The following is a 23,820-nucleotide window of genomic DNA, read 5'->3' on the forward strand; positions in this document are numbered from 1 at the left end:
TAGGTTAATCCTCCGCCTTGCGGCGCCGGCACACCAGGTTCTAGTCCCGGTCGGGGCGCCGGATTCTGTCCTGGTTGCCCCTCTTCCAGGCCAGCTCTCTGCTGTGGCCAGGGAGTGCAGTGGAGGATGGCCCAAGTGCTTGGGCCCTGCACCCCATGGGAGACCAGGATAAGTACCTGGTTCCTGCCATCGGATAAGCGTGGTGCACCGGCCGCAGCGCACCAGCCGCGGCGGCCATTGGAGGGTGAACCAACGGCAAAAGGAAGACCTTTCTCTCTGTCTCTCTCACTGTCCACTCTGCCTGTCAAAAAAAAAATTATTATTTAATATTTCTAAATGCATTTTATAGAGTACCAGATGTGTACTATGCTTCCTGAAAAAGAGTTTTGTGATCATATGTTTGCTTAGTGTTGGAGAATTACAGTGTCATTTACACTTTAAAGATTCTAGCAAGACTTGTTACACAGAGAACATCTAAAAATGTAATCTATTGTTTTCCAAATTTATTTCAATGTGGAATCAAGATTTCAGAAGTAACTATTTTGAGGAATGGGTATTCCATAGAACACACTGGGAGATGTAACTTAATAATATAGTACTCAAGCTGGCGCTGTGTCTCACTAGGCTAATCCTCCGCCTGCGGTGCCAGCACCTTGGTTTCTAGTCCCGGTTGGGGCACCGGATTCTGTCCCAGTTGCTCCTCTTCCAGTCCAGCTGTCTGCTGTAGCCAGGGAGGGCAGTGGAGGATGGCCCAAGTGCTTGGGCCCTGCACCTGCATGGGAGACCAGGAAGAAGCACCTGGCTCCTGGCTTCAGATTGGTGCAGCGCACCTGCCGTAGCGGCCATTTGGGGAATGAACCACTTTCTCTGTCTCTCTCTCTCTCTCACTTGCTAACTCTGCCTGTCAAAATAATAATAATAATAATATAGTGCTCAAGAAATTACATTTTTTTAGTAACTTAAAAAAAATGTTAGTAGTAGAGCTGAGTTTCATTTTGAAAATGAACTGTTGCATATAAATTTACCTCTTGTGATGTTATAATCTTAAGCCTTAATAAGGCTTTTGGATTTTTGTGTGTGTTTAAAAGTATTTCTCTTAATCATTCTTAGGTTTGCTTTCTTTATTAGATTGGTTTTGTGATATGCTAGTGTGTTACCTATCTGTTGTTTTGTAATAAAACTTAGTTCCTTAAAACAGAAGGCTTTATTATCTCAGTTTCTCAGGAATCTGGAGGTGGCTTAGGCTGGTGGTTCTGGCCACCCAGGTCTCTCCTGAAGTTTCAGTAGAGCTATGAGGAGCGGCTACGGGAATCGGGCTGGATGGTCTGCTTCCAAGCTCATCATGGTTGTTGGCTAGTGTTAGTTCCTTACTGGCTGTCAGCCTGAGATCTCTGTTCTATGCCACGTGGACCTCTCCATAGGCTGTTTTGAATGTCCGCACCACATGGCAGTTAGCCTCTTTCAGAGTGAGTCATTAGTGAGAGAACCCAAGTTGGAAGCCATAGACTTAATCTCAGAAGTAAAATACTGTTGCTTTTGCTGTGTTCAATTTGTTAGCTCTGGAATATGGGGCAGGACTGCAGAGTATGAATACCAGGAAATAGGGGTCCTTGGCTATTTCAGAGGTTGGTTGCCATACCTAATCCATTTCTGGATTTGTCAATAGGATTATCTAATAACTGATAAACTCCCCGTGAATATAGTGCAAAACTGCAGGAATATCATTTTGTGTTAACACTTATGAATATCAAAAGGTAATTGGCGGGGCTGGTGCTGTGGTTAAAGCCGCCGTTGGCAGTGCGGCATCCAGTATGGGTACTGGTTTGAGTCCTGGCTGCTCTACTTCCCATCCACCTCTCTGCTATGGCCTGGGAAGGCAATAGAAGATGGCTCAAGTCCTTGGGTCCCTGTACCCTCATGGGAGACCCGGAAGAATCTCCTGGCTCCTGGCTTCGGATTGGTGCAGCTCTGGCCAATTGGGGAGTGAACCAGCAGATGGATGATCTCTCCCTCCCTCCTTCTCTCTCTGTCTCTCCCCGCCCCCTTCTCTGTGTAACTCTTTCTTTTTTTTTCTTTTTTTTTTTTTTTTTTGGACAGGCAGTTAGAGAGAGAGACAGAGAAAGGTCTTCCTTCTGTTGGTTCACTCCCCAAATGGCCGCTGCGGCCATGGAAAGAGGCCTGCATGTGTGTATGTATTTAAGATTAGAAAGCATAATGATTACAGAAGAATGCAAGAAACATCCAGCCCCTCACTACCCAGAACTAGTAAAAATTAACCCTCTGTCATATTTGCTTATCTTTTTCTTTGTTTTAAAAAGAAATGAAGCATTAGACATATTAACTCCTCTTTCCACCTTTTTGTCCATTTGCATCCATCCCTCATTTTAGGCAACCACAAGGATGGAATTGCATGTATACGTTCTGTACGTTATTTATAAGACTAGTGTGTATGTTTGTACCACATACATTATTAAAAAATATAGTCTTGTGTATTTTAAGATTTAGAAATTAACAGAAAGAGCACATAGAAAATTTAGAAAGACAATTTTTTATAGATATAACTATATTTAAAATATAGGCAGCATGGGCCTTTGGCCTAGTGGTTAAGGCCCTTGTGTCCTACATTGGGGTACCTGGAGTTTGATACTCAGCTTTGGTGCTTGATTCCAGCTTCCTGCCAGTGTAAACACAAAGAGGCAATGATAATTGACTCAAGTAATTGGGTTCCTGCCACCTGAAGGGAGACCTATTTTGAGTTCCCTGCTTGACAAGCCCTAGCCCATGCACAGCGTTCAGGGAGTAAACCAGTAGATGAGCGCACTCATGTGCACAGGTGCACATGCATTCTCCCTCTTCCTTTTTCTCTCCCCTCAACCCCCTTCATCCTGCCTCACTCCCCTTTCTCTGCCTCTTAAATGAATAAATAAATTGAAAAAAAAAGGCTAGCTTATTAAAAGACCGTTGTTTGGTATAAGGCATTTTCTGCTGGGGAAAAGAAGTTTAAAAATTTTTTAATTTATTACTAAAAATTTATTATTAAAAATCTCCTATCTGGTTGGTTCACTTCCTAAATGCCACAACAGCCAGGACTGGACCAAGGTGAAGACTGGAACCAGGAACTCAATCAGGGGACCCCACTACTTACCTCCTCCTCCTAGGATGTGCAATAGCAGGAAGCTGGATTTGGGAGTAGAGCTGGGACTCAAACTTCAGGTGCTTTGATATGGGACAGGGCCATCCCAAGCGGCATCTTAATCCCCATGCCAAATACCCACCCTGGATGGCACTTTTTTCATGAGTAGGTCCCCAACACATTATATAAAGTTATTGACCTGTGATACAATTGAAAAAGATGATGCACCTGCTACTAATATGGCCTCCATCACTTATTGTCAGGCACAGTACTCACTGATTTATACTTAATATATCCTGTGTAGCAGTATCTTACCTAAAGCCTTAAAATAACCCTGTGAAGTAGTTATTAATCATGTATTAAATTTTAGGAAATTGAAGTACACAAAAGTTAAGAAAAGTTGTTCTAGATAACCCAGTTGACAAGTTGTGGGTTGGGATTTAAATAAGGTCTGACTCCAAAAGCTGGGGACTTATTCATTGTAATGAACTGCTTCCAAACTAACCGTCTTGTTGGATTATGCTCACATTTCCTAATGTGGTCTGTGGGCTCTGTCTTCTTGCTACCATTGCCTCAAGCTGTTTCCTTTGCTGATGCTCTGAACTGCTGGTTATAAATCTCAGAGACTGGGGCAAAGACTTCATTAGCAAAGGTGGAGGCAGGAGCTATTGGAGTGGGAGAAGGGATGTGGCATTGATTATAATTATTATTTCTAAGCAGTAAGCATGCTAGCCAAGTTTAATGAAGAGAGTGTACTTGGGCTGGCACCGCTGCTCAATAGGCTGATCCTTCACCTGTGGAGCCAGCACCCCGGGTTCTAGTCCCGGTCGGGATTCTGTCCCAGTTGTCCCTCTTCCAGTCCAGTTCTCTGCTGTGGCCCCAGAGTGCAGTGGAGGATGGCTCAGGTCCTTGGGCCCTGCACCTGCATGGGAGACCAGGAGAGGCACCTGGCTCCTGGCTTCGGATCAGCGCAGTGCGCCGGCCGCAGCAGCCATTGGAGGATGAACCAGTGGTAAAGGAAGACCTTTCTCCCTGTCTCTCTCTCTCACTGTCCACTCTACCTGTCCAAAAAAAAAAAAAAAAAAAAAAAAAAAAAACCAGAAGAAGAAGAGAGTGCACTTGATAGACTAGGTAGGCATCTCAGGAAAGAACTGAGAGCCCAGTCTATATTTAGACTGCAGTTTTTATGGATATGGGTATGGACCCTCTATTTATCATCGCCCTTCCCTCTGGGATTAACTTTATTTACTTTTAAAGATTTATTTATGGCCGGCGCCTCGGCTCACTAGGCTAATCCTCTGCCTTGCGGCGCCAGCACACCAGGTTCTAGTTCCGGTTGGGGCGCCGGATTCTGTCCCGGTTGCCCCTCTTCCAGGCCAGCCCTCTGCTGTGGCCAGGGAGTGCAGTGGAGGATGGCCCAAGTACCTGGGCCCTGCACCCCATGGGAGACCAGGAGAAGCACTTGCCTCCTGCCATCGGATCAGCGGGGTGCGCCGGCTGCAGCACGCCGGCCGCGGCAGCCATTGGAGGGTGAACCAACGGCAAAGGAAGACCTTTCTCTCTGTCTCTCTCACTATCCACTCTGCCTGTCAAAAAAATAAAATAAAAATTTTAAAAAAAATTTATTTATTTATTTATTTTGAAAGTCAGAGTTAGAGATACACGGCTGGGGTGGGGAGGTCAGTCTTCCATCCCCTGGTTCATTCCCCAAGTGGCTGCAATGGTCGGGACTGAGTCAGGCCAAAGCCAGGAATCAGGAGCTTTATCTCGGTCTCCTATGTAGGTTTAGGGGCGCAAGCACTTGGTCCAACTTCCGCGGCTTTTCTCAGGCCATTAGCAGGGGCCTGGATTGGAAGTAGAGCAAGCAGGATGGAGGTGGAGGCTTTACCCACAGTGCCAGCCCTTGACTTTATTTTTATTTTTTTTTAAAGATTTATTTATGTATTTGAAAGGCAGAGTTACAGAGAGGCAGAGAGAGAGGTCTTCCATCTGCTGATTCACTCCCAAATGACCACAATGATCCAAGCTGCGCCGATGAGCCAGGAGCTTCTGTGTCTCCCACGTGGGTGTAGGTGCCCAAGGACTTGGGCCATCTTCTGCTGCTTTCCCAGGCCACAGCAGAGAGCCGGATTGGGAAAGGAGAGCTGGGACTTGAACCAGTGCCCATATGGGATGTGGCACTGCGGGTGGCAGCTTTACCTGCTACACCACAATGCCGTCCCCCCCACCCCACCCCAGACTTTAATTTTTAGGATCATTATAGGTTCCCGGCACAAATGAGCAGAAAATACAGAGTTCTTATGTATTCCCTGTCCCTACACACACACAGCTTCCCCCATTATCAACATCCTGCACCAGGGCAGGCATTTTTTAAAGATGTATTTATTTATTTGAGAAAGAGAGAGAAGAAGAGAGGGAGAAGGAGGGAGGGAGAGGGAGAGAGGGAGATTTTCCATCTACTGGCTCACTCAGATGCTGCAATACCCAGGGGAACTTCTTAAGGGTTTGCCACTTGGGTGCAGGGGCCCAAGTACTTGAGCCATCTTCTCTGCTTTTGCCAGGCCATTAGCAGGGAGCTGGATCAGAAGTGGGGCAGCTGGGACTTGAACCCGTGCCCATATGGTTTGCTGGAGTTGCAGGTGGCAGTTTTACCCACTATGCCATAACACTGGCCCTGGGCATTTTTTTAAAAGATTTATTTATTTGAAAATCAGAGTTACACAGAGAGAGGAGAGGCAGAGAGAAAGAGAGAAAGAGAGAAAGAGAGAGAGAGAGAGAGAGAGAGAGATCAGTCTTCCATCTGCTGGTTCACTCCCCAGTTGGCCGCAACGGCTGGAGCTGTGCCGATCCAAAGCCAGGAGCCTCTTCCAGGTCTCCCACGTGGGTGCAGGGGCCCAAGGACTTGGGCCATCTTCTACTGCTTTCCCAGGCCATAGCAGAGACCTGGATGGGAAGTGGAGCAGCTGGGTCTCGAACCGGTGCTCATATGGAATGCTGGTGCTTCAGGCGAGGCCATTAACCCACTGCACCACAGCGCCGGCCCTGTGGGTATTCGTTTTTATGATCATAACACAAAGGCTGAGAATGCAGGCAGAAGACTGGAGAAAATAGAAGGAAGCCCAAAGCAGCATTTGCCCTTTACTGTTTCCAGTATTGATATCACATACTTTCACTACCCTTGAGCAGCCTTAGTGTGAGGTGAGAATTAGAGAAGGTGATTGGTTTTTGAGAACTTCAAACATAGAAGGTAGAACCTGTAGTAGGAAATTACGAACAGTAGCATTGTGGGAGAGGAAGAAATCTTATGATTAATATTAGACTGTTTAGCTAACCCTTATGGTATCTAAGGGAACATTGAAAACCACTTACATTTCTAGAAGAATGTTCAACTAGGAATTTCTGGTTTCTGATTTGAGCATCCATTTTGTTTGTAAGCTGTTAACCCAATTTGGGGTTATTGTTCACTGTATAAAATTAATTTCAAGCTTTTTCTTTCTTTTTTTTTTTAAGTTCACATGAGAGATCCTAATAATCAGCTTCACATAATTAAAAATTTGAAGATAACAGTAAGCAACATTATCACCCAACCGCCTCAGCCTGGAGCCATTCGGAAGCTTTTGAATGATGTTGTTTCTGGCAGTCAGCCTGCAGAAGGATTAGTCGCTAATGTGATTACAGCAGGAGATTATGACCTTAACATCAGTGGTATGTAACAAGGTGTATTGTTATTTCTTATGAAATTTTATTTTGTTAGGAAAAGTAATTCTGTGACTTGGAGATTATTCTACAAGTGTTTAAGTGCTTACTGAGTGCTAGAGCCTAGAAAGACAATTGTGAAAAACAGTCCCAGGAACTTTGGTTGATTAATTTATTCTAATATTTAAAGGAATATCTCTAATATATGCCTAATAAGTAATTGTTGAGTGAAAGAACTCAAAGTAGATATAAAACAACATTCTTTCGTCACATAAATAATTTCATATAAAGCATTGTTATATTTTTATTTTGCTTAGTATTAAATTGAAATGTTTATAAGATATGTTAATATATAATCTTTTATCAGTGCTTAATCTAACTTGAATAGTAAATGTACTCATAACAAAACTGCTGGTGAAATTCCATGTTAATATTTGATGTGGTTCTTTTCTAGTGTTAAAAATGTTTGCATATTGAAGGCCATAGGGTAGATTTTTTTTTTTTTTTTTTTTTTTTGCCAGGCGGAATTAGACAGTGAGAGAGAGAGACACAGAAAAATGTCTTCCTTCTGTTGGTTCACTCCCCTAATGGCCGCTACGGCCGGCACTGTGCCAATCTGAAGCCAGGTACTTCCTCCTGGTCTCCCATTTGGGTGCAGAGACCCAAGCACTAGGGCCATCCTCCGCTGCCCTCCCGGGCCACAGCAGAGAGCTGGACTGGAAGAGTCCAACCTGGACTAGCACCTGGTGCCCCAACTGGGACTAGAACCCAGGGTGCCAGCGCCGCAGGCAAAGGATTAGTCAGTTGAGCCACGGCGTTGGCCTAGATTTTTTTTTTTAAGATTTATTTTTGTTTATTTGAAAGACAGAGTTACAAAGAGAGGTACAGACAGAGAGTACAGTCTTCCCGCTGGTTAATTCCCCGAATGGCTGCAATGGCCAGAGCTGAGCTGATCCAAAGTTAGGCCCCAGGAGCTTCTTCCGGGTCTCCCAAGTGGATACAGAGGCCCAAGGTCTTGGGCCATCTTCTACTGCTTTCCACGACCATAGCAGAGAGGTGGATGGGAAATAGAGCAGCTGGGACTTGAACTGGTGCCCATGTGGGATGCTGGCGCTTCAGGCCAGGGCTTTAACCCACTGCACCACAGTGCTGGCCCCCATAGGATAGATGTTTAGAGGGAAACAATTACAAGTATATCACTTCATTAGGATATTTTAGCAACATAAAAATAATCTTTTTAAGGCCAGTATAATACTTTAATACCTTCTAATTGCATATTTAAAGATTTTCCTAAACATATGTAGAGAATTTAAGTAGCATATTTGAGGTCATGGAATTAGTTGTTTGTACTTAAATTGACAGAAATATTTGTAGAATTATTTTGTTTAAATATACCATAATTTTTCTTCTTTTCCCTTAAATTTTAATTGTAGCTCATTAGGTTAACATGATAATTTTAGATTTAGAATATTATGACTATTTTTATCAAGAGAGTAAATTTCAGTATAAATATTTGAGTGGCTCTTGGCATAACATTTCCAACCAAAGGTAAAATTTTGGATATTTTTCAAAGAAAGTAATGGAGTTTGAATATTCTGTCATCAGTGGTTTAGTGTGTAGTGTGAAGGACAGTGAATTAAATGCTAGTATGTCTTAATTTTTTTACTACCACAGTCGTTAGTTGATCAGGTAACTTGAATAAGTCAGTGTTTCTGAGGCTTTGTTTCCATCTCTGAAAGTAAGAGAGTTGGCTAGATTCTTTCTGCTTTAGTCTTGTGGTTCCATTTTATCGGATCTTAATTTTTTTATTCTTATTTATTTTTATTTTAAAGGCAGAGAGACACACATAAAAGGAGAGAGAGAGAGAAAAGAAAGAAAGAGAAATATCTTGAAACTACTGGTTCAATCCCCAAATACCCACAACAACTGAGCCGAAACTAGGAGCCAGGAACTCAACCAGAGATGCTCACATAGTTGCAGGGACCCAGATACTCCAGCTGCCTCCCAGGATACACATTAGCAGGAAGCTGGAGTTAAAAGTGGGCCCTGGACTTGAACCTCAGCGCTCTAGTGTAGAATGCAGGTGTCCCAAGTGGCATCTTAAAACTGCCAGATGCCTGCCCTGATTTTATAAGGACTTGATATTTTTGTTATCCATATAAGTATTTATTGATTTCCTGCTATGTGTTTTACATTGAATACAGACATGACTAATACATGCTTTATAAGCTCTTAATCTGATAAGGGAAATAGGCATGTTAAGTAGTGCATTCTAGTTTAGAATATATTGTAATAATCTATTGTGGTAGATACAGGATATCTCTGGTATGCCAGGTGCTAAGGGGACACAGAAGATTACCTATCATATTTCAAAAGCAAAAATGTGTTTCTTATACTGTAGATACTTTCCTGACCTGTAGAGTCCATATACTCTATTTATTTATTTGAGAGGCAGAGCCATAGGCAGAGAGAAGGAGACAGAGAGAGAGGTCTTCTATCTGATGGCTCACTCCCCAAACAGCTGCAACAGCTGGAGCCAAGCCGATCTGAATCCAAGAGCCAGGGGCCTCCTCCGGGTCTTCCAGGTGGGTACAAGGGCCCAAGCACCCTGGACCATCCTCTACTGCCTTCCCAGGCCACCAGCAGGGAGCTGGATTGGAAGTAGAGCAGCCGGAACTCAAACTGATGCCCACATGGGATGTCAGTGCTGCAAGCAGAGGCCCAGCCCACCATGCCACAGTGCCAGACCCTACTCTTTTTCTTGAAAAACTTTATCAAAATGTTACATGCACATAGACATAACGCAAAGAAGACTTACAAGGAAAAAAGAACAGTGATCATCTTCCTGCCCTTGCTCTACCCGTTCCTGCATTGTTTTCCTCTGTTATTTATTTTTTCCATGAAATAACAGAGTTCAAAAGTAAACAGTAAAAATACTGTAGTTTAGCAAGAATATAGGCAGGGTCAGTAAACAATGATCAAATGAAAATATGTCAATTTAATTCCTGTACAGGAAATTTTAAAAAATCATGGATCATTAAAACTGTAGGAATATATTGTTCTTAACCATTTCTTTGACAAAGATATTTTAAAAAAGCTTGACAGAGCTGTATTTGTAGCAATACTGATTCCTGTGCTGTTATATGTTTCTACGTAATTTGTTTTTTAGAAATTTATTTCAAAGGCAGAGAGAAAGAGAAAGTCTGTCTACTGGTTCACTTTTCAAATGACTGCAGTGGCTGGGCCAGGCCAAAGCCAGGACCCAGGAGTTCTGTCCAGATCTCCCATGTGGATGGCATGGTCTCAAATACTTGGGCTATCTTCTCCAGCCTTCCCAGGCACATTAGCAGGGACTCTATCCAGTTCTCATATGGAATGCTGGCATTGCAGGCGGCAGCTTAACCTCCTGTGCCACAACACTGGCCCTTAAGTTATATTTTTATATGTCTGTCAATGGTTTGGTCAACTCTAAATTTTATTAATTGGCTTCTTATTATGATTGATGAGAATTCATCATAGTTAATCTCTTCCTATTTTTCCTCATTTCCCTAATAGTTTATATTCACAATTTACAGTGTAATGACTAAATGTTCACTGCTGAGCCAATAATCAAGCTTCTTTACACAGTGTTTTGTTTTCTCAGAAGTTAGTAATTGTCTTTTTTTTTTTTTTTATTTAAGATTTACTTATTTTATTTGAAAGGCAGAGTTAGAGGCAGCAGCAGAGAAAGAGAGAGAGGGGTCTTCCATCCACTGGTTCACTCTCCAAATGGCCACAACAGCTGGAGCTGTGCTGATCTGAAGCCAGGAACCTGGAGATTCTTCTTGGTCTCCCATGTGGGTGCAGGAACCCAAGGACTTGGGCCATCTTTTACTGCTTTCCCAGGCCATAGCAGAGAGCTGGATTGGAAGTGGAGCAGCTGGGTCTTGAACTGACGCCCATATGGGATGCCGGCACTGCAGAAGGCAGCTTTACCCACTAAGCTATAGCATTGGCCTCAGTAATTGTCTTTTTAAAAATGTATTGCTTAGAGTTCTTTATATCTATCGCTGATTTCTCAAAGTTCTCAACAGGATATTCTGTTTGACAGATTTATTTGTCAAATAACCCATTTATTAAGATCTCCTGTTGGAAGTGTTCTCTCTTTGTACTGCCTGTGTTGTCAGTGGCTGTGGTTATTCTTCAATAAGGAAAAAATTGCTTCTTGGGAGAAAAGAAATTTTAAATATTACAATAATTTTTATCTCCCTGAAGAGTCACAGTGCATAAAAAGATGTGATGTATCTGTGGTGTTACTAAAAGGATTTTTGATGCTGGAGACAGTGATTAGGAGAAAAGTCTTAAAAATTCTTACTCTGGGAAGATAATGAAATAAAAGTTCAGAAACACTATTCTACTCCATCTTGAACTGATTACTCCATGAGGCCTGCTCCACAGTCATCGTCTTGGGATTTCTTTCCTTATGTTCTCTTGTTCTCTTCTCTGTAGTCTTTCATTCATATCTTTTTTTTTTTTTTTTTTTTTTGGTGTATTTTCTTGACTTAATGAAGGACATCTACAGTGTAACTTCCTGAGAAAGGGTACATGGAAGGTAACACTCATGAGAAGTCTAAAATACTTTAACTTTATATACTTGATTGATGCTTTGACTAAAGTCATTTTCCTCAAAATTGATTCTCTTTTAGTTTCTGTTATAGCTCTTAAGAAGCTGAAAGTCATTATTCATATTCCCTCCATCTCTCCAGCTTTCTGAAGCTCTTTATTTCTGCTGTTTGGGAATTTCATGTTGGACATGTTATAATTCCTTTTTCACTCATACTCAGCAAATCCTTTTGTTAGCATGGCTATTCACTCTTTAGTCCAGAGAATTTTTGTTGTATTCTTTTTTGTTAATTTCTTCTTCATTGTTTTCTGTTTTCTTTCTGGAACTAATGTTAGTTGATTTAGAACTTCCTGATTTGATCCTCTAATTTTTATTGTCCTTCTCTTTTTTTTTTTTCCATGTGTTTTCTGAGAGATACCTGTGACTTTATGCTCTGACTCTTCTATTGAAATTTTAATGTTTTCTGTCTTATTTTAAAAGATATTTCTTTGTTTTTTGGATTTTCATTTTTGTGCTACACTGTTCTTGTTTCATGTTCTGGTATCTTTTTTTTTTTTTTAATTTGACAGGTAGAGTTATAGACAGAGGGGGAGAGAAAGAGAGAGAGAGGGAGGGAGGGAGAGAAAGAGAGAGAGGAAGGAAGGAAGGAAGGAAGGAAGGAAAGAAAGAAGGAAAGTAGGTAGCAAGGTAGGTCTTCCTTCTGTTGATTCACTCCCTAAATGGCCGCTATGGCCGGTGCTGCTCCGATCCGAAGCCAGGAGCCAGGTACTTCTCTCTTGGTCTCCCATGTGGGTACAGGGCCCAAACACTTGGGCCATCCTCCACTGCACTCCTGGGCCATAGCAGAGAGCTGGACTGGAAGAGGAGCAACTGAGACTAGAACCTGGTTCCCATATGGAATGCCAGCGCCTCAGCTGGAGGATTAACTAAGTGAGCCATGGAGCCAGCCCCTTATGTTGTGGTATCTTAACCCTGTAGGTATTAATAAATTGATGCTGGCTTATTTCTGTGTCATTCAGATTATTCCTCAGTTTGCGTTCTCATTTTCATGTTGGAAAGTTAACCTCAAACAACTGACAAGCCATTGACATTATTTTATATTTCAAACTGAAGTATTAAAACCCTGACTAAGGGCCAGCGCCGCGGCTCACTAGGCTAATCCTCCGCCTTGCGGCGCCGGCACACCGGGTTCTAGTCCCGGTCGGGGCACCAGATTCTGTCCCAGTTGCTCCTCTTCCAGGCCAGCTCTCTGCTGTGGCCAGGGAGTGCTGTGGAGGATGGCCCAAGTGCTTGGGCCCTGCACCCCATGGGAGACCAGGATAAGTACCTGGCTCCTGCCATCGGATCAGCGTGGTGCGCTGGCTGCAGCACGCCGGCCGCCGCCATTGGAGGGTGAACCAACGGCAAAGGAAGACCTTTCTCTCTGTCTCTCTCTCTCGCTGTCCACTCTGCCTGTCAAAAAAAAAAAAAAAAAAAAAAAAAAAAAAAAAACCTAAGAAAACCTTATTAATGAACTCCTTACTGGGTATTAAGGCTGTGAGTAGGCTAGAGGGTTGTTTAGTTTTTGTTATTTGTTGTTCTTTTATTTGAGGCTATTTAGTTTCTTATCTCTTTCTATTAAAAAAAAGAAACATTAAAAAGGAGGATAAATTACCAAATCTGTTGTCTGGCTGTCGGTATACTGAGGGAACTTATTATAAATTTGCTTTTAAACAGCCTGTTAAAGTGGTTGGGGAGTTTATAGAAACAATGTAGTTGTGATTTGGTTATGTGAATTTATTTTAGCTGATAATATTACATGTATTCTCAGGTCTTTGCCAGTAATTCTTCAGAGGGGATTAAGTGCTCTTTGGTTTCAAAGAGGTAGAGGCAGTACTGTAGTTGAACTGTTTGTATTTTTAAAAAATACTTGAAAAGCAGAGTGGCAGAACAAGATGTTCCATCGCTGGTTGTCTAAATGCCTGCAACAGCCACTGCTCTGCCAGGCTGAAGTCAGGATCTGAACTCCGTCCAGGTCTTACATGTGGGAGGCAGTGATCCAGGCACTTGGGCCATCTTTTGTTGGCTTCCCAGGAGCATTAGCAAGGAGCTGGATTGCAAGACCATCCACATGGAAGATGTGGATGGAGTTTTGGGCTCCCAGCTTTGACCTGGCTAGCCTGGGTTGTTGTGGCCATTTGTGAAGTGCACCAGGAGATAGAAGACCCGTGTCTCTGTTCCTCATGGTCTCTTTGTCACTCTGCCTTTCAAATACATAAATAACTTTTTAAATTTTTCTTTCTTTCTTTCTTTTTTTTTTTTTTTTTAATTTATTTGACAGAGTTAGTGAGAGAGAGAGACAGGTCTTCCCTCCATTGGTTCACTCTCCAAATGGTTGCTATGGCCGGCGCTACACCAGTCCGAAGCCAGGAGCCAGGTGCCCTTCCTCGTCTTCCACGTGGGTGCAGAGGCCCAAGCACTTGGGCCATCTTCCACTACATAAATAAATTTTTTTAAAAAAAGATACATCTTTAAGGGGCCAGCACTGTGGCGCAGCGGGTTAACGCCCTGGGCTGAAGCGCTGGCATCCCATATGGGCGCTGGTTCTAGTCCCAGCTGCTCCTCTTCCAATCCGGCTCTCTGCTATGGCCTGGGAAAGCAGTACAAGATGGCCCAGGTCTTTGGACCCCTGCATACGCGTGGGAGACCCAGAAGAAGCTCCTGGCTCCTAGCTCCGGATCGGTGCAGCTCCTGCTGTTGCGGCCATCTGGAGAGTGAACCATCAGAGGAAGACCTCTCTTTCTCTCTGCCTCTCCTCTTTCTGTGTAACTCTGACTTTTAAATAAATAAATAAAAATAAAAAAAGATAAATCTTTAAGAGAAAAAGAATCCCAAGTGATTAGGATAAATGACATACTAGATGACAAATTTTTCTTCAGCTTCCCTGCTACTTTAAGGCACCTCTTTCAACTTCTTTTTAGCTACTTTGAAAAGCAGAACAAGATATGATAAGTACTGAGTTCTTTTGAATGACATTTGACAGAACAAGAAATGATTAACTAATGAGTCATTAAGAATACTAAGATGCTTAGTCGTATATCTTTAGAATAGATGATTATACTTTAATTTATCCTTCAGATACCAGAACAATTTAACAGAACAGCTAACCGTGCCATTTCTTAATTCAGATCAGTCATTTAAAGCTAGTGTTCCTTGGTGCAGTAATTGGAAAGACACATTGATGGAACTGAAAGAATCTTTGTTATATACAGGTATTTTCTTGTGATGGTCTCAGTTTTCTAGATTCTCATTTTGCTCCTTGGATACTTTTTTCCACTCAGCTGTGACCTTTTTAGTATTTGCCTTTTTTTATTTTTTATTTTTTTGACAGGCAGAGTGGACAGTGAGAGAGAGACGGAGAGAAAGGTCTTCCTTTTTCTGTTGGTTCACACCCCAATGGCCGCTGCGGCTGGTGCGCTGTGGCCGGCTCACTGCGCTAATCTGAAGCTAGGAGCCAGGTGCTTCTCCTGGTCTCCCATGTGGGTGCAGGGCCCAATGGGGCCATCCTCCACTGCACTCCTGGGCCACAGCAGAGAGCTGGACTGGAAGAGGAGCGACTGGGACAGAATCTGGTGCCCCAACCAGGACTAGAACCCGTTGTGCCGGTGCCACAGGTGGAGGATTAGCCTATTGAACCACGGCACCGGCCTAGTATTTGTCTTAATTAATATGTCTACTTAGTTTTTCTAAAATGAGGGAGGACTAATTATGCTCATTCAACTTTTGTTTCTCTCCTATCACTTACGAGGGGTTTTCAAACAGCTCATGGAGGGGCCTGCATGACATAGTAGGTTAAGCCACCGCCTGCAATGCCAGCATCCCATATGGGCACCGGTTTGTGTCCCAGCTGTTCCACTTCCTATTCAGTTCTCTGCTGATGGTCTTGGAAAGCATGAAAGATGGCCCAAGTGATTGGGCTCCTGCCTTCTACATGGGAGACCTGGAAAAAGCTCTTGGCTTCAGCTTGCCCAGGCTTGGCCTTTGTGACCATCTGGGGAGTGAACCTGGAGATAGAAGATCTCTCTCTTTCTCTCCCTTTCTGTCTGTAACTTGTCTTTCAAATGAATAAATAAATCTTAAAAAAATAAAGAACAGCTTATAGAGATGCACATGTTTGGCCCAGTGATTAAGACACTAGTTAGGATGCCTGATTTCTCACATTGAAGTCCTTGGGTTCTACGCCCAGCTCTGGCTCCTGACTCCAACTTCCTGCTAATGTGAACCCTGGGAGGCAGTAGGTGATAACTCAAATAATTGGGTTGTTATCACCCACATGGGAGATCTGAATTGAGTTCTAGACTCCTAATTTCAACCTGGCTGATTCCCAGCTGTTGCAGGCATTTGAGAGGTGAATGTCAACCAATGGATGGGTATGCACTGTCTCTTTCTGTGTCTCAAGAACAAAAACAGTTCATGGAAAATATGTATTATGAAAAAACAATAGATTTTAAAAATTTACATCTTAATAAACATCCTTTAACTTCAATTTTCCATGAACTTTTTGAAGTGTTATCACATTACCCATCATATTTATTTTTGTTTTCCAACATTGGGTACCATATCCAGGCATTTCCATTAATAGAATAGGTTTGACTGCATCTTGTTTTGATAAAGTGGAAGAACACATTCCACTTCTTTCCTAAGACCAAGTAGTTCTGGGTAAATTTTCAACTAGTAGGCTAACATGGTTGCTGTTTGAATTCTAAACAAAGGACATGTAGGATTGGAAGGGGATATGTAAAGTAATGATTTCACCCCAGAATAAGCAAGAGAATTTTGAGCAGGAAAGGATGGTCATTATGTGTTAGTTTTCTGTTAACAGGAAGATTTTCAAAAATATAATTTTATTTCCCACTTTCTACAAAAATGTCATTTGTTTTGAAGGATGCCTTTCATTTACTACTATTTAACAAACTTGGAGGAAGATTTCCTGTTTAGCCTTTCAAGGAAACATTTAGCTGAAGGGAAAACTTGACCTTATCAACCTAAATGTGGTCTGTCTGAATTGATGAAATGCAATTCTGCCAGATATATTAAGTTTGTTCCTCATATCCTTAGTTGAGTGCCTAGTTTCTTCCTGCAGCACTATTTAGGAAGTTAATTCAATTTAAGAACATCTCTGTGTGTGTGTGTATTTTGCTTTGTTTTGGCACTTCCATTTTAATTATATATATGTTTATTCAGCAAAAAACTGTAAAAAAATAAAAAGGTACAGAGAGGTCCAGCCTTTCTCCATGTCCTGCAGTGCCTTTCTCATCTCTCAGCAGCTCTTGCCCTGCATAGATAATTAAATCAATCAAATTTCTCTTTCTGTTATTTCTCTTTGAAAATATAAACCAATACATGTGTAGTGCCTTTCTGTTTTCTTCCACAAAAATTAATTTTGTTCTGCTGCTGCTTTTTTAATTCCCATAACTGGGAGACACTTCATTACAATATATGGAGACTTTCCCCTTTCTCTTACAGCTACACAGTGCATCCGTTTAATGACTGTACCATAGATTATTTAACCAGTCTTCTCCTTATGACCAAAAGATTTTCTAATCTTTTATTACAGATAGTAATGCAAAGAATACCTATTTTGGAAGATCTGCTTTGTTTTATTGAAAATTCACCACCCCGTCCATGTGACAAACTCCTTCTCTTGTGACTACACTTACCTATTTGTCAAATTTAAGCAGTATTGAAACAACAGAGTAAATAGAAAAATAATGAATAATCAGCAATTTCCTCATATCTGCAGAGATTTTGTCTCATTTAGCCAAAATTTTCATTATCCTTTTTCTGTTCATGTTATTAGTGCTAAATAAAAATATGCCTTTATTTTCCAGATAGAGGCTAATTTTGACTGATTTAGAAAGGGGGAGGATATATGATAAGGATTTATGAGAAAATTGGTTTCATATTCTAACAGATATTACTGTCTGTCATTTTCCAGATTTTCATGTAGATTATTCTGTTTCACCATTTGAACATGAAGTTGTTATTATAATATAACTATATATAACTATACCATTATATATATATATATTTAAAGATTTATTTATTTATTTGCGAGGCAGAGTTACAGACAGAAAGAGAGAACTTCCAACAGCCAGTTCAAACCCCAGATGACCTCAATGATCCCAAGCCAGAAGCTTGGGATATAAGGTTTGGTGATCTTCATAAATACCTAGGAATGGAGTGTCCTTTGAGTAAAGCTGTGACATAGTAATCTGTCCAATTATATTGAAATGATTCAGTTTAAGTAAATTCAGATGAAACAAATAGTTGTAAAATGCTTAGTGTGAAGCAGGAGAGTTGACATTCTTAAGAATCATATGTCTGGGGCTGGCACTCTGGCTTAGCAGGTAAAGCCACCACCTGCAGTGCCAGCATCCCATATGGGCATTGGTTTGAGTCCTGGTTGTTCCACTTCCAATCCAGCTCTCTGCTATGGCCTGGGTAAGCAGTAGAAGATAGCCCAAGTCCTTGGGTGCCTGTACCCATGTGGGAGACCTGGAAGAACCTCCTGGCTCCTGGCTTCAGATCGGCGCAGCTCCGGTTGTTTCGGTCATTTAGGGAGTAAACCAGCGAATAGAAGACACTCTTTCTCTCTCTTTCTCTCTCTCTCTCTCTGCCCCTTCCTCTCTATAACTCTTCCTTTCAAATAAATAAATAAATAAATCTTTAAAAAAATCATATGTATGTATACAAAAGAAGTGGAAATATACCTCTTTGTCTTTGATTATAAGGTAATTATCCTTTGAAATTCTACCTAATAATCTGATTAGGTTATAGTGTTTAACAGCTGAAGCCATGTTGACATTTTGAGCCAAATAATTTTTTGTTTTTAGTGGCCTTCTTCTCTAGTGCATTGTAAGTTTTTTACCTTTACTGACCTCTTTACCTAGATAAAAGTAGCATCCCTCCCCTCATTGTGACAGCACAAAATATCTCCATACCATTGCCAAATGTTTCCTGGGAAGCAATATCTTATTTGAGAACCGCTTTGCTAAAGTGATATAATTTTGAAAAGGATCAGTTTATGACAGTGTGATCAGTATCAGGGCACAAAATTTAGTTTTAAAATCTTTTTACTCGTATATGTAATATATTGAGCATTAATAGGTAAGTAGGTTATAGGAACATTGTATGGGCTGGAGAATAATTCACCTTTATTTTTGCAAATACATATGCTTTTATGTGTGACTATATTTATGAGATTGGCATAAACACACACTAATACATGTGTTTGTCTGAACACATAGTAGAAAATGCTTGGTTACTGCCAGAAGTTACCTTTCATACTTTTTAGGAATATAGACTGAGATTTTGTTTGTTCTGAATTGTTTCTATTAAGGGATTTTAACCATTTTATATATTACTTTTAGCTACTACTCCATGGTTTGAGTCCTATAGAGAGACCTTTCTTCAGTCAATGCCTGCCTCAGATCATGAATTTCTGAACCACTATTTAGCATGTATCCTTTGAACTTTGTTTCCTTAACATCAAATGTTAATGAAGTTATTAATCTCAGAAATAGTTAAATGAAGGCAAAATTGTTGAGAGGACATGGAGAATACAGAAATTTCTTTTATTGATAATGTGTCAGATTTTGTATTGTTAAATAACATCCTAAGTACAGAACTTCTATAGTAAATTAATTTTTTATCATAAGACTTTTAAGGACTTATTATTTTTCCTTATTCTAGTTTGCTAAAAAGATTTTAAAACCATTTTAGAATAAGGAAATGTAAATGGTCATTGTTAACTACATTTGCTGACTGCCTAAGAATTAGTTGCTTATTCTATAGCACAGATGTAGATCATTTTCTGTATTTTAGTAACCTTTTTATCCTTATTGAAAACTATCATATTTTAATTTTCTTGTTGAGATTATAGAGAAAAATGAACAGGATGGAGTATGAAACTGCAGTGGGAAGGATGGGAAATGAGTAAGACAACAGAATTGTTCAGCATGTTGACAGTTCTACAATTTTGATAGAGTCCATTTTAATTTTTATGGATGTATTTACTGGATATATAAAAACTGTCAACAGAATCACATTTAACATGCAGAACTTTGAATTACTTTGGAGTTTGGAGAAATTGCATTGTGCTTACAGTGAAAGCTTAGGAAGTCAGACTTTTTTTAGCTGAGTAAATCTCTTGAAAGTTTATCCTAATAGCATAGTATTTATCCATGAGTGATAAGTGATAATTACCTTAACAACATGGTTTACAAGGTATGTTGGTGGCTTCATCTAGTGATGCTGAACCTATGGAACAGTTTTCAAAGTTGTCACAAGAACAGCATCGAATTCAGCACAATAATGATTATTCCTACCCTAAATGGTTTATACCAAATACACTTAAATATTACGTACTTTTACATGATGTCAGTTCAGGAGATGAACAGAGGTAAGTCTTGGTTTTTTAATTTTCATTTTTTTCCTATAAACTGACTTAATATTAATTTGGACATTTATATGTATTTTTTAATCCAAGAATATAAAAAATTATTATAAGAATCTATCAGTAAAGCATTTAGCCTTGTCGATTATTCTGGAGTTACATTCAACAAAGTCATTTTATGTTAGATTTCAAATGCTTACCCAAATTTTGTTTTTAGTATATAGCTGTATACAGTCTTTGTATAAAAGCATTTGACAATTTTACATCTGTCTGTCTGTGCTGTTATTTCTTTATATAAAAGTAGTTCTCATTTTTTTTCCTGTTTTCCTTTAATATTCAGTGCATGATTGTTGCTTATAGGCAATTTTTACTGTCTGGTCTCTTGCCACTTTATATTTTTACTCTTGATGTTTTTCAGTCTCAAAAAATCCAAATATTTCCTTCTTCCCTTTAATGTTTGTCATTTGTGACTTGCTATAATTCTTTTACCTTCATATTTATGAATAAGTTTCTTAAAAAATGTTGAAAAATAAGGTGAACATTAAAAACAATTTTCCTTTCATGGCTTTAGAGTTTATTGTGGCTTTTGATTCAGGTGTAGATCAAATCTTTGTATTTTAAAGATTTATTTATTTGAAAGAGTTACACAGAGAGGGAGAGGGGGAGAGAAAGAGAGAGAGAGAGAGAGAGAGAGAGGTCTTTCATCCGTAGGTTCACTCCCCAAGTGGCTGCAATGGCTGGAGCTGTACTGATCTGAAGCCAGGAACCAAGAGCTTCTTCTGGATTTCCCACGCAGGTGTAGGGGTCCAAGGACTTGGGCCATCTTCCACTGCATTCTCAGGCCATAGCAGAGTTGGATTGGAAATGGAGCAGTCAGGACTTGAACTGGTGCCCATATGGGATGCCAACACTGTAAGCAGCAGCTCTACCCGCTCTGCCATAGCACCGGCCCTGTAGATCAAATCTTTTGTTTCAAACTATTATTTTGATATCACAGTGTCATTTAGAATGTGTAATTTAGAAATAATTCTTTACCCTTATTCTGTGTACAAATTATCTTTTTAATAAATTTTTCTCTACAGAACCTAAGAGTTACTCTGAGGATTAATCTGTAGGATTTCTTGAAATATCTGTAACCTGTTAGATAAAGTATATTATATAAACAGAAATAATTTGAATTGGCTTTTAAAATTAGTTTCTACAGTTGAGTATGACATATATCTTGCATTGAATTGTTGTAACAGGGATATTTAGGTGATAATTCAGGTCTTATATTAGTGGTTTTTAAGTTTAGCAGTATCATTGGTAAAACAAGCAGGAATTTGGCTTAATGTTCCAGAGTGTGTGTATCTATACACATGTATGATTTTATCTTTATATAAAATTTTTAAACTCTTTTACTTACCCAACCTTAATTTTATAGTGTATAGTATTATTTACTTGTTTGATGGGCATATTACTTGTATAGTGTTAGCATTTGCATTTGAATATGCTTTAAGACTTCCTATGTTTTTGTTTTGTTTTTAGACCTGGTGACTGATTGACTGGTAAATACCCATTTAAACTAGGTTACCTCTATGATTCAAAATTTCATTTTTGATGGTTGGTAGGATATCTTTTCATTTGAATTATCTCCCACCAACCAGCAAATTCATTTACCTTTAAATATGGCAGTGAGAATTTTTTTGTTGCACCTAAGATGCAGCTCATGGATCCATCTACTATAAATTTTGCAAGTTAAATAAAAGTAGATTTTATGTTATGAATACTTAAGCTATTTTTGCTCACTTATTCTCTCCTTTTCTTTCTTTGAATTGTGTCCTATTTTGTAAGTTTTTTGAAGCTGTACTTACTTGTTTTAGCAGTTATATTTATTGATAAATATTCTCCAAGCTAGAATCTCCCAAAGTCATATTTCCTGAAGGACTAGTTCCCATAGTTGAGAGATACAGGGTTCCTGATTTATAAATTTGAAGCTACTTTTTGGAAATTCATGGTGCACAATTAGCAAGTGGGAGGCTTGAGATGGTCTGCTATAAAGAAACTGGTTTTGTTTTCTGTGATTCCTCTGAACTAGCTTGATTGCCAGAACTTTTCTTTTTGAATAACCTATAGGAATATCTTGTAGAATTTTATATTCCTTGGAATATAATTTGATAACTGTACCTTTTTTAAAAATATGTTTTGTTTATTCATTTGAAAGGCAGAAATAGAAGGAGAGAGAGAGAGAGAGAGAGGGAGAGAGAGAGAAAGAGAAATATCTTTCATCCACTGGTTCACTCCCCAGGCAGAAGCCAGGAGCCAGGAGCTAGGAGCTTCCTTCAGGTCTTCCATGTAGATGCAGGGGCCTAAGTACTTGCCAACTGGATTGGAAATGGAGCAGCTGAGACTCAAACTGGCTCCTGTGTGGGATGCCAACACTGTAGACAGGCTTAACTTTCTATGCCACAGCGCCAACCCCTGGAAACTATACTTTAAGGTGATAACGAAGCTGGCTAAATTTCAATTAGGATCACAGTTTTTGTTTTGATTTTTGAATTATTATTCTGTAGTTTAGTCTTTTCTCTCTTGAGGATTATTTTTGTATTTTTTAAAATGATTTATTTATTATTATTTATTTGAAAGGCAGAGTTACAGAGAAGCAGAGGAGAGAGAGGTCTTCCATCTGTTTGTTTGCTTCCCAGATGGCCACAACAGCCAGAGCTGCGCTGATCCGAAGCCAAGAGCTTTTTTCCAGGTTTCCCACGTGGGTGCAGGGGCCCAAGGACTTGGCCCATCTTCTACTGCTTTCCCAGGCCATAGCAGAGAGCTGGATCGAAAGTGGAGCAGCTGAGACTGAAGCTGGCGCCCATTTGGGATGCTGGCACTGCAGGGAGCGGCTTTACCTGTTACACCACAGCGCCGGCCCCCACTTTGTATTTTATTTTAAGATTTATTATTGCCTAAGGTCAGCTCCCTGTTTACTACAAACTTCTTTTCTTTTGTTTTTTTAAAGAGCTGAATCAATTTATGAAGACATGAAACAGAAGTACGGAACTCAGGGTTGCTATTTACTTAAAATTAACTCTCGAACATCTAATCAAGCATCAGATGAACAGATACCAGATCCTTGGAGTCAGTATCTGCAGAAAAATAGTATTCAAAACCAGGTATATGTAAAAAACAACAATGAAAGCAGCCACAAAATCTGTATTTGAGTTTTCTGATGTAATAGTGCCACTGTAGAATTTTTGATGTCTTAGTTTAAGTATTACAGTCAGTAATATTTGTCTTGTAGATCCTGGCTAGTTTGAGTCATCAGCTATGATCTCTAAAATCAGTGGTTCAAAAGCTGTTTTTAAACCAGCTGCAGTGATCCCTTATGTTTACTGTTTTTAGGTATACAATATTTAATTATTTCTTAAAAGATGAAAAGTGAATTACACATTAAGGTTCGAATTAGATTGGCTAGACATGTAGAGAATAGCATTTTTGACTTGTCCATTTAATTCATTATGAATGCTTACAGTCAATTCTTTATTATCCACATGCTCTGGGGTTGCCTTCCTACATTTCAACATGCTGTTCTTATGGCCACCTTTTGGAGCTCATACTTTTTAGGTGGGTGGGCTTTTTTCCCTTTCTTTTGATTTCCTTTCCTTCTTAATTTCCAGGAAGTTTTATTTCTTCCTTTTTTAATCTAGAACTCTGGACTAATGTTAATTGTTGTTTGTTGGCTGAAATGGGTGGATATATAATATTTCACATTCTGTCATTTATGATACAGTTATATGATACTTGGTAGTAGTCAAATGCCAAGTTTCTATGCTTAGGTCAGATAATCAAGAGTTGACTGTTTTGTTTAGAAGGAGGATTTTCAAATAAATGGAAATTAGATTTTGGGCAACTAAACTGAATTATGTGTTTTTTATGTGATATTTTAAAATATCAATTATAATAAAGTTTATGTGA

At 39.9% G+C, this 23,820-nt stretch overlaps 1 protein-coding gene across 6 annotated transcripts in view; it reads left to right on the forward strand.

Annotated features, from left to right (window-relative positions):
• The window catches only part of TRAPPC8 (trafficking protein particle complex subunit 8), a 120,275-nt gene that overhangs the window by 6,174 nt on the left and 90,281 nt on the right, over window positions 1-23,820 (forward strand). For 4 of the 6 annotated variants that reach the window (XR_007921809.2, XM_008261178.4, XM_002713489.5 and 1 more), the window contains 4 exons: window positions 6,644-6,838; window positions 18,845-18,934; window positions 19,701-19,875; window positions 22,865-23,018. Coding sequence is in view for 5 of the 6 variants with exons in the window: in XM_008261178.4 (XP_008259400.1) it covers window positions 6,644-6,838; window positions 18,845-18,934; window positions 19,701-19,875; window positions 22,865-23,018 (614 nt within the window). In the remaining variant the exon portion in view is untranslated. Of the gene's footprint in view, window positions 1-6,643; window positions 6,839-18,844; window positions 18,935-19,700; window positions 19,876-22,864; window positions 23,019-23,820 lie in introns of those variants that run through there. The other 2 variants (XM_070050353.1, XM_017344098.3) reach the window with 2 other exon arrangements.

Source organism: Oryctolagus cuniculus, chromosome 10, assembly GCF_964237555.1.
Source record: "Oryctolagus cuniculus chromosome 10, mOryCun1.1, whole genome shotgun sequence".
NCBI lineage: Eukaryota > Metazoa > Chordata > Mammalia > Lagomorpha > Leporidae > Oryctolagus > Oryctolagus cuniculus.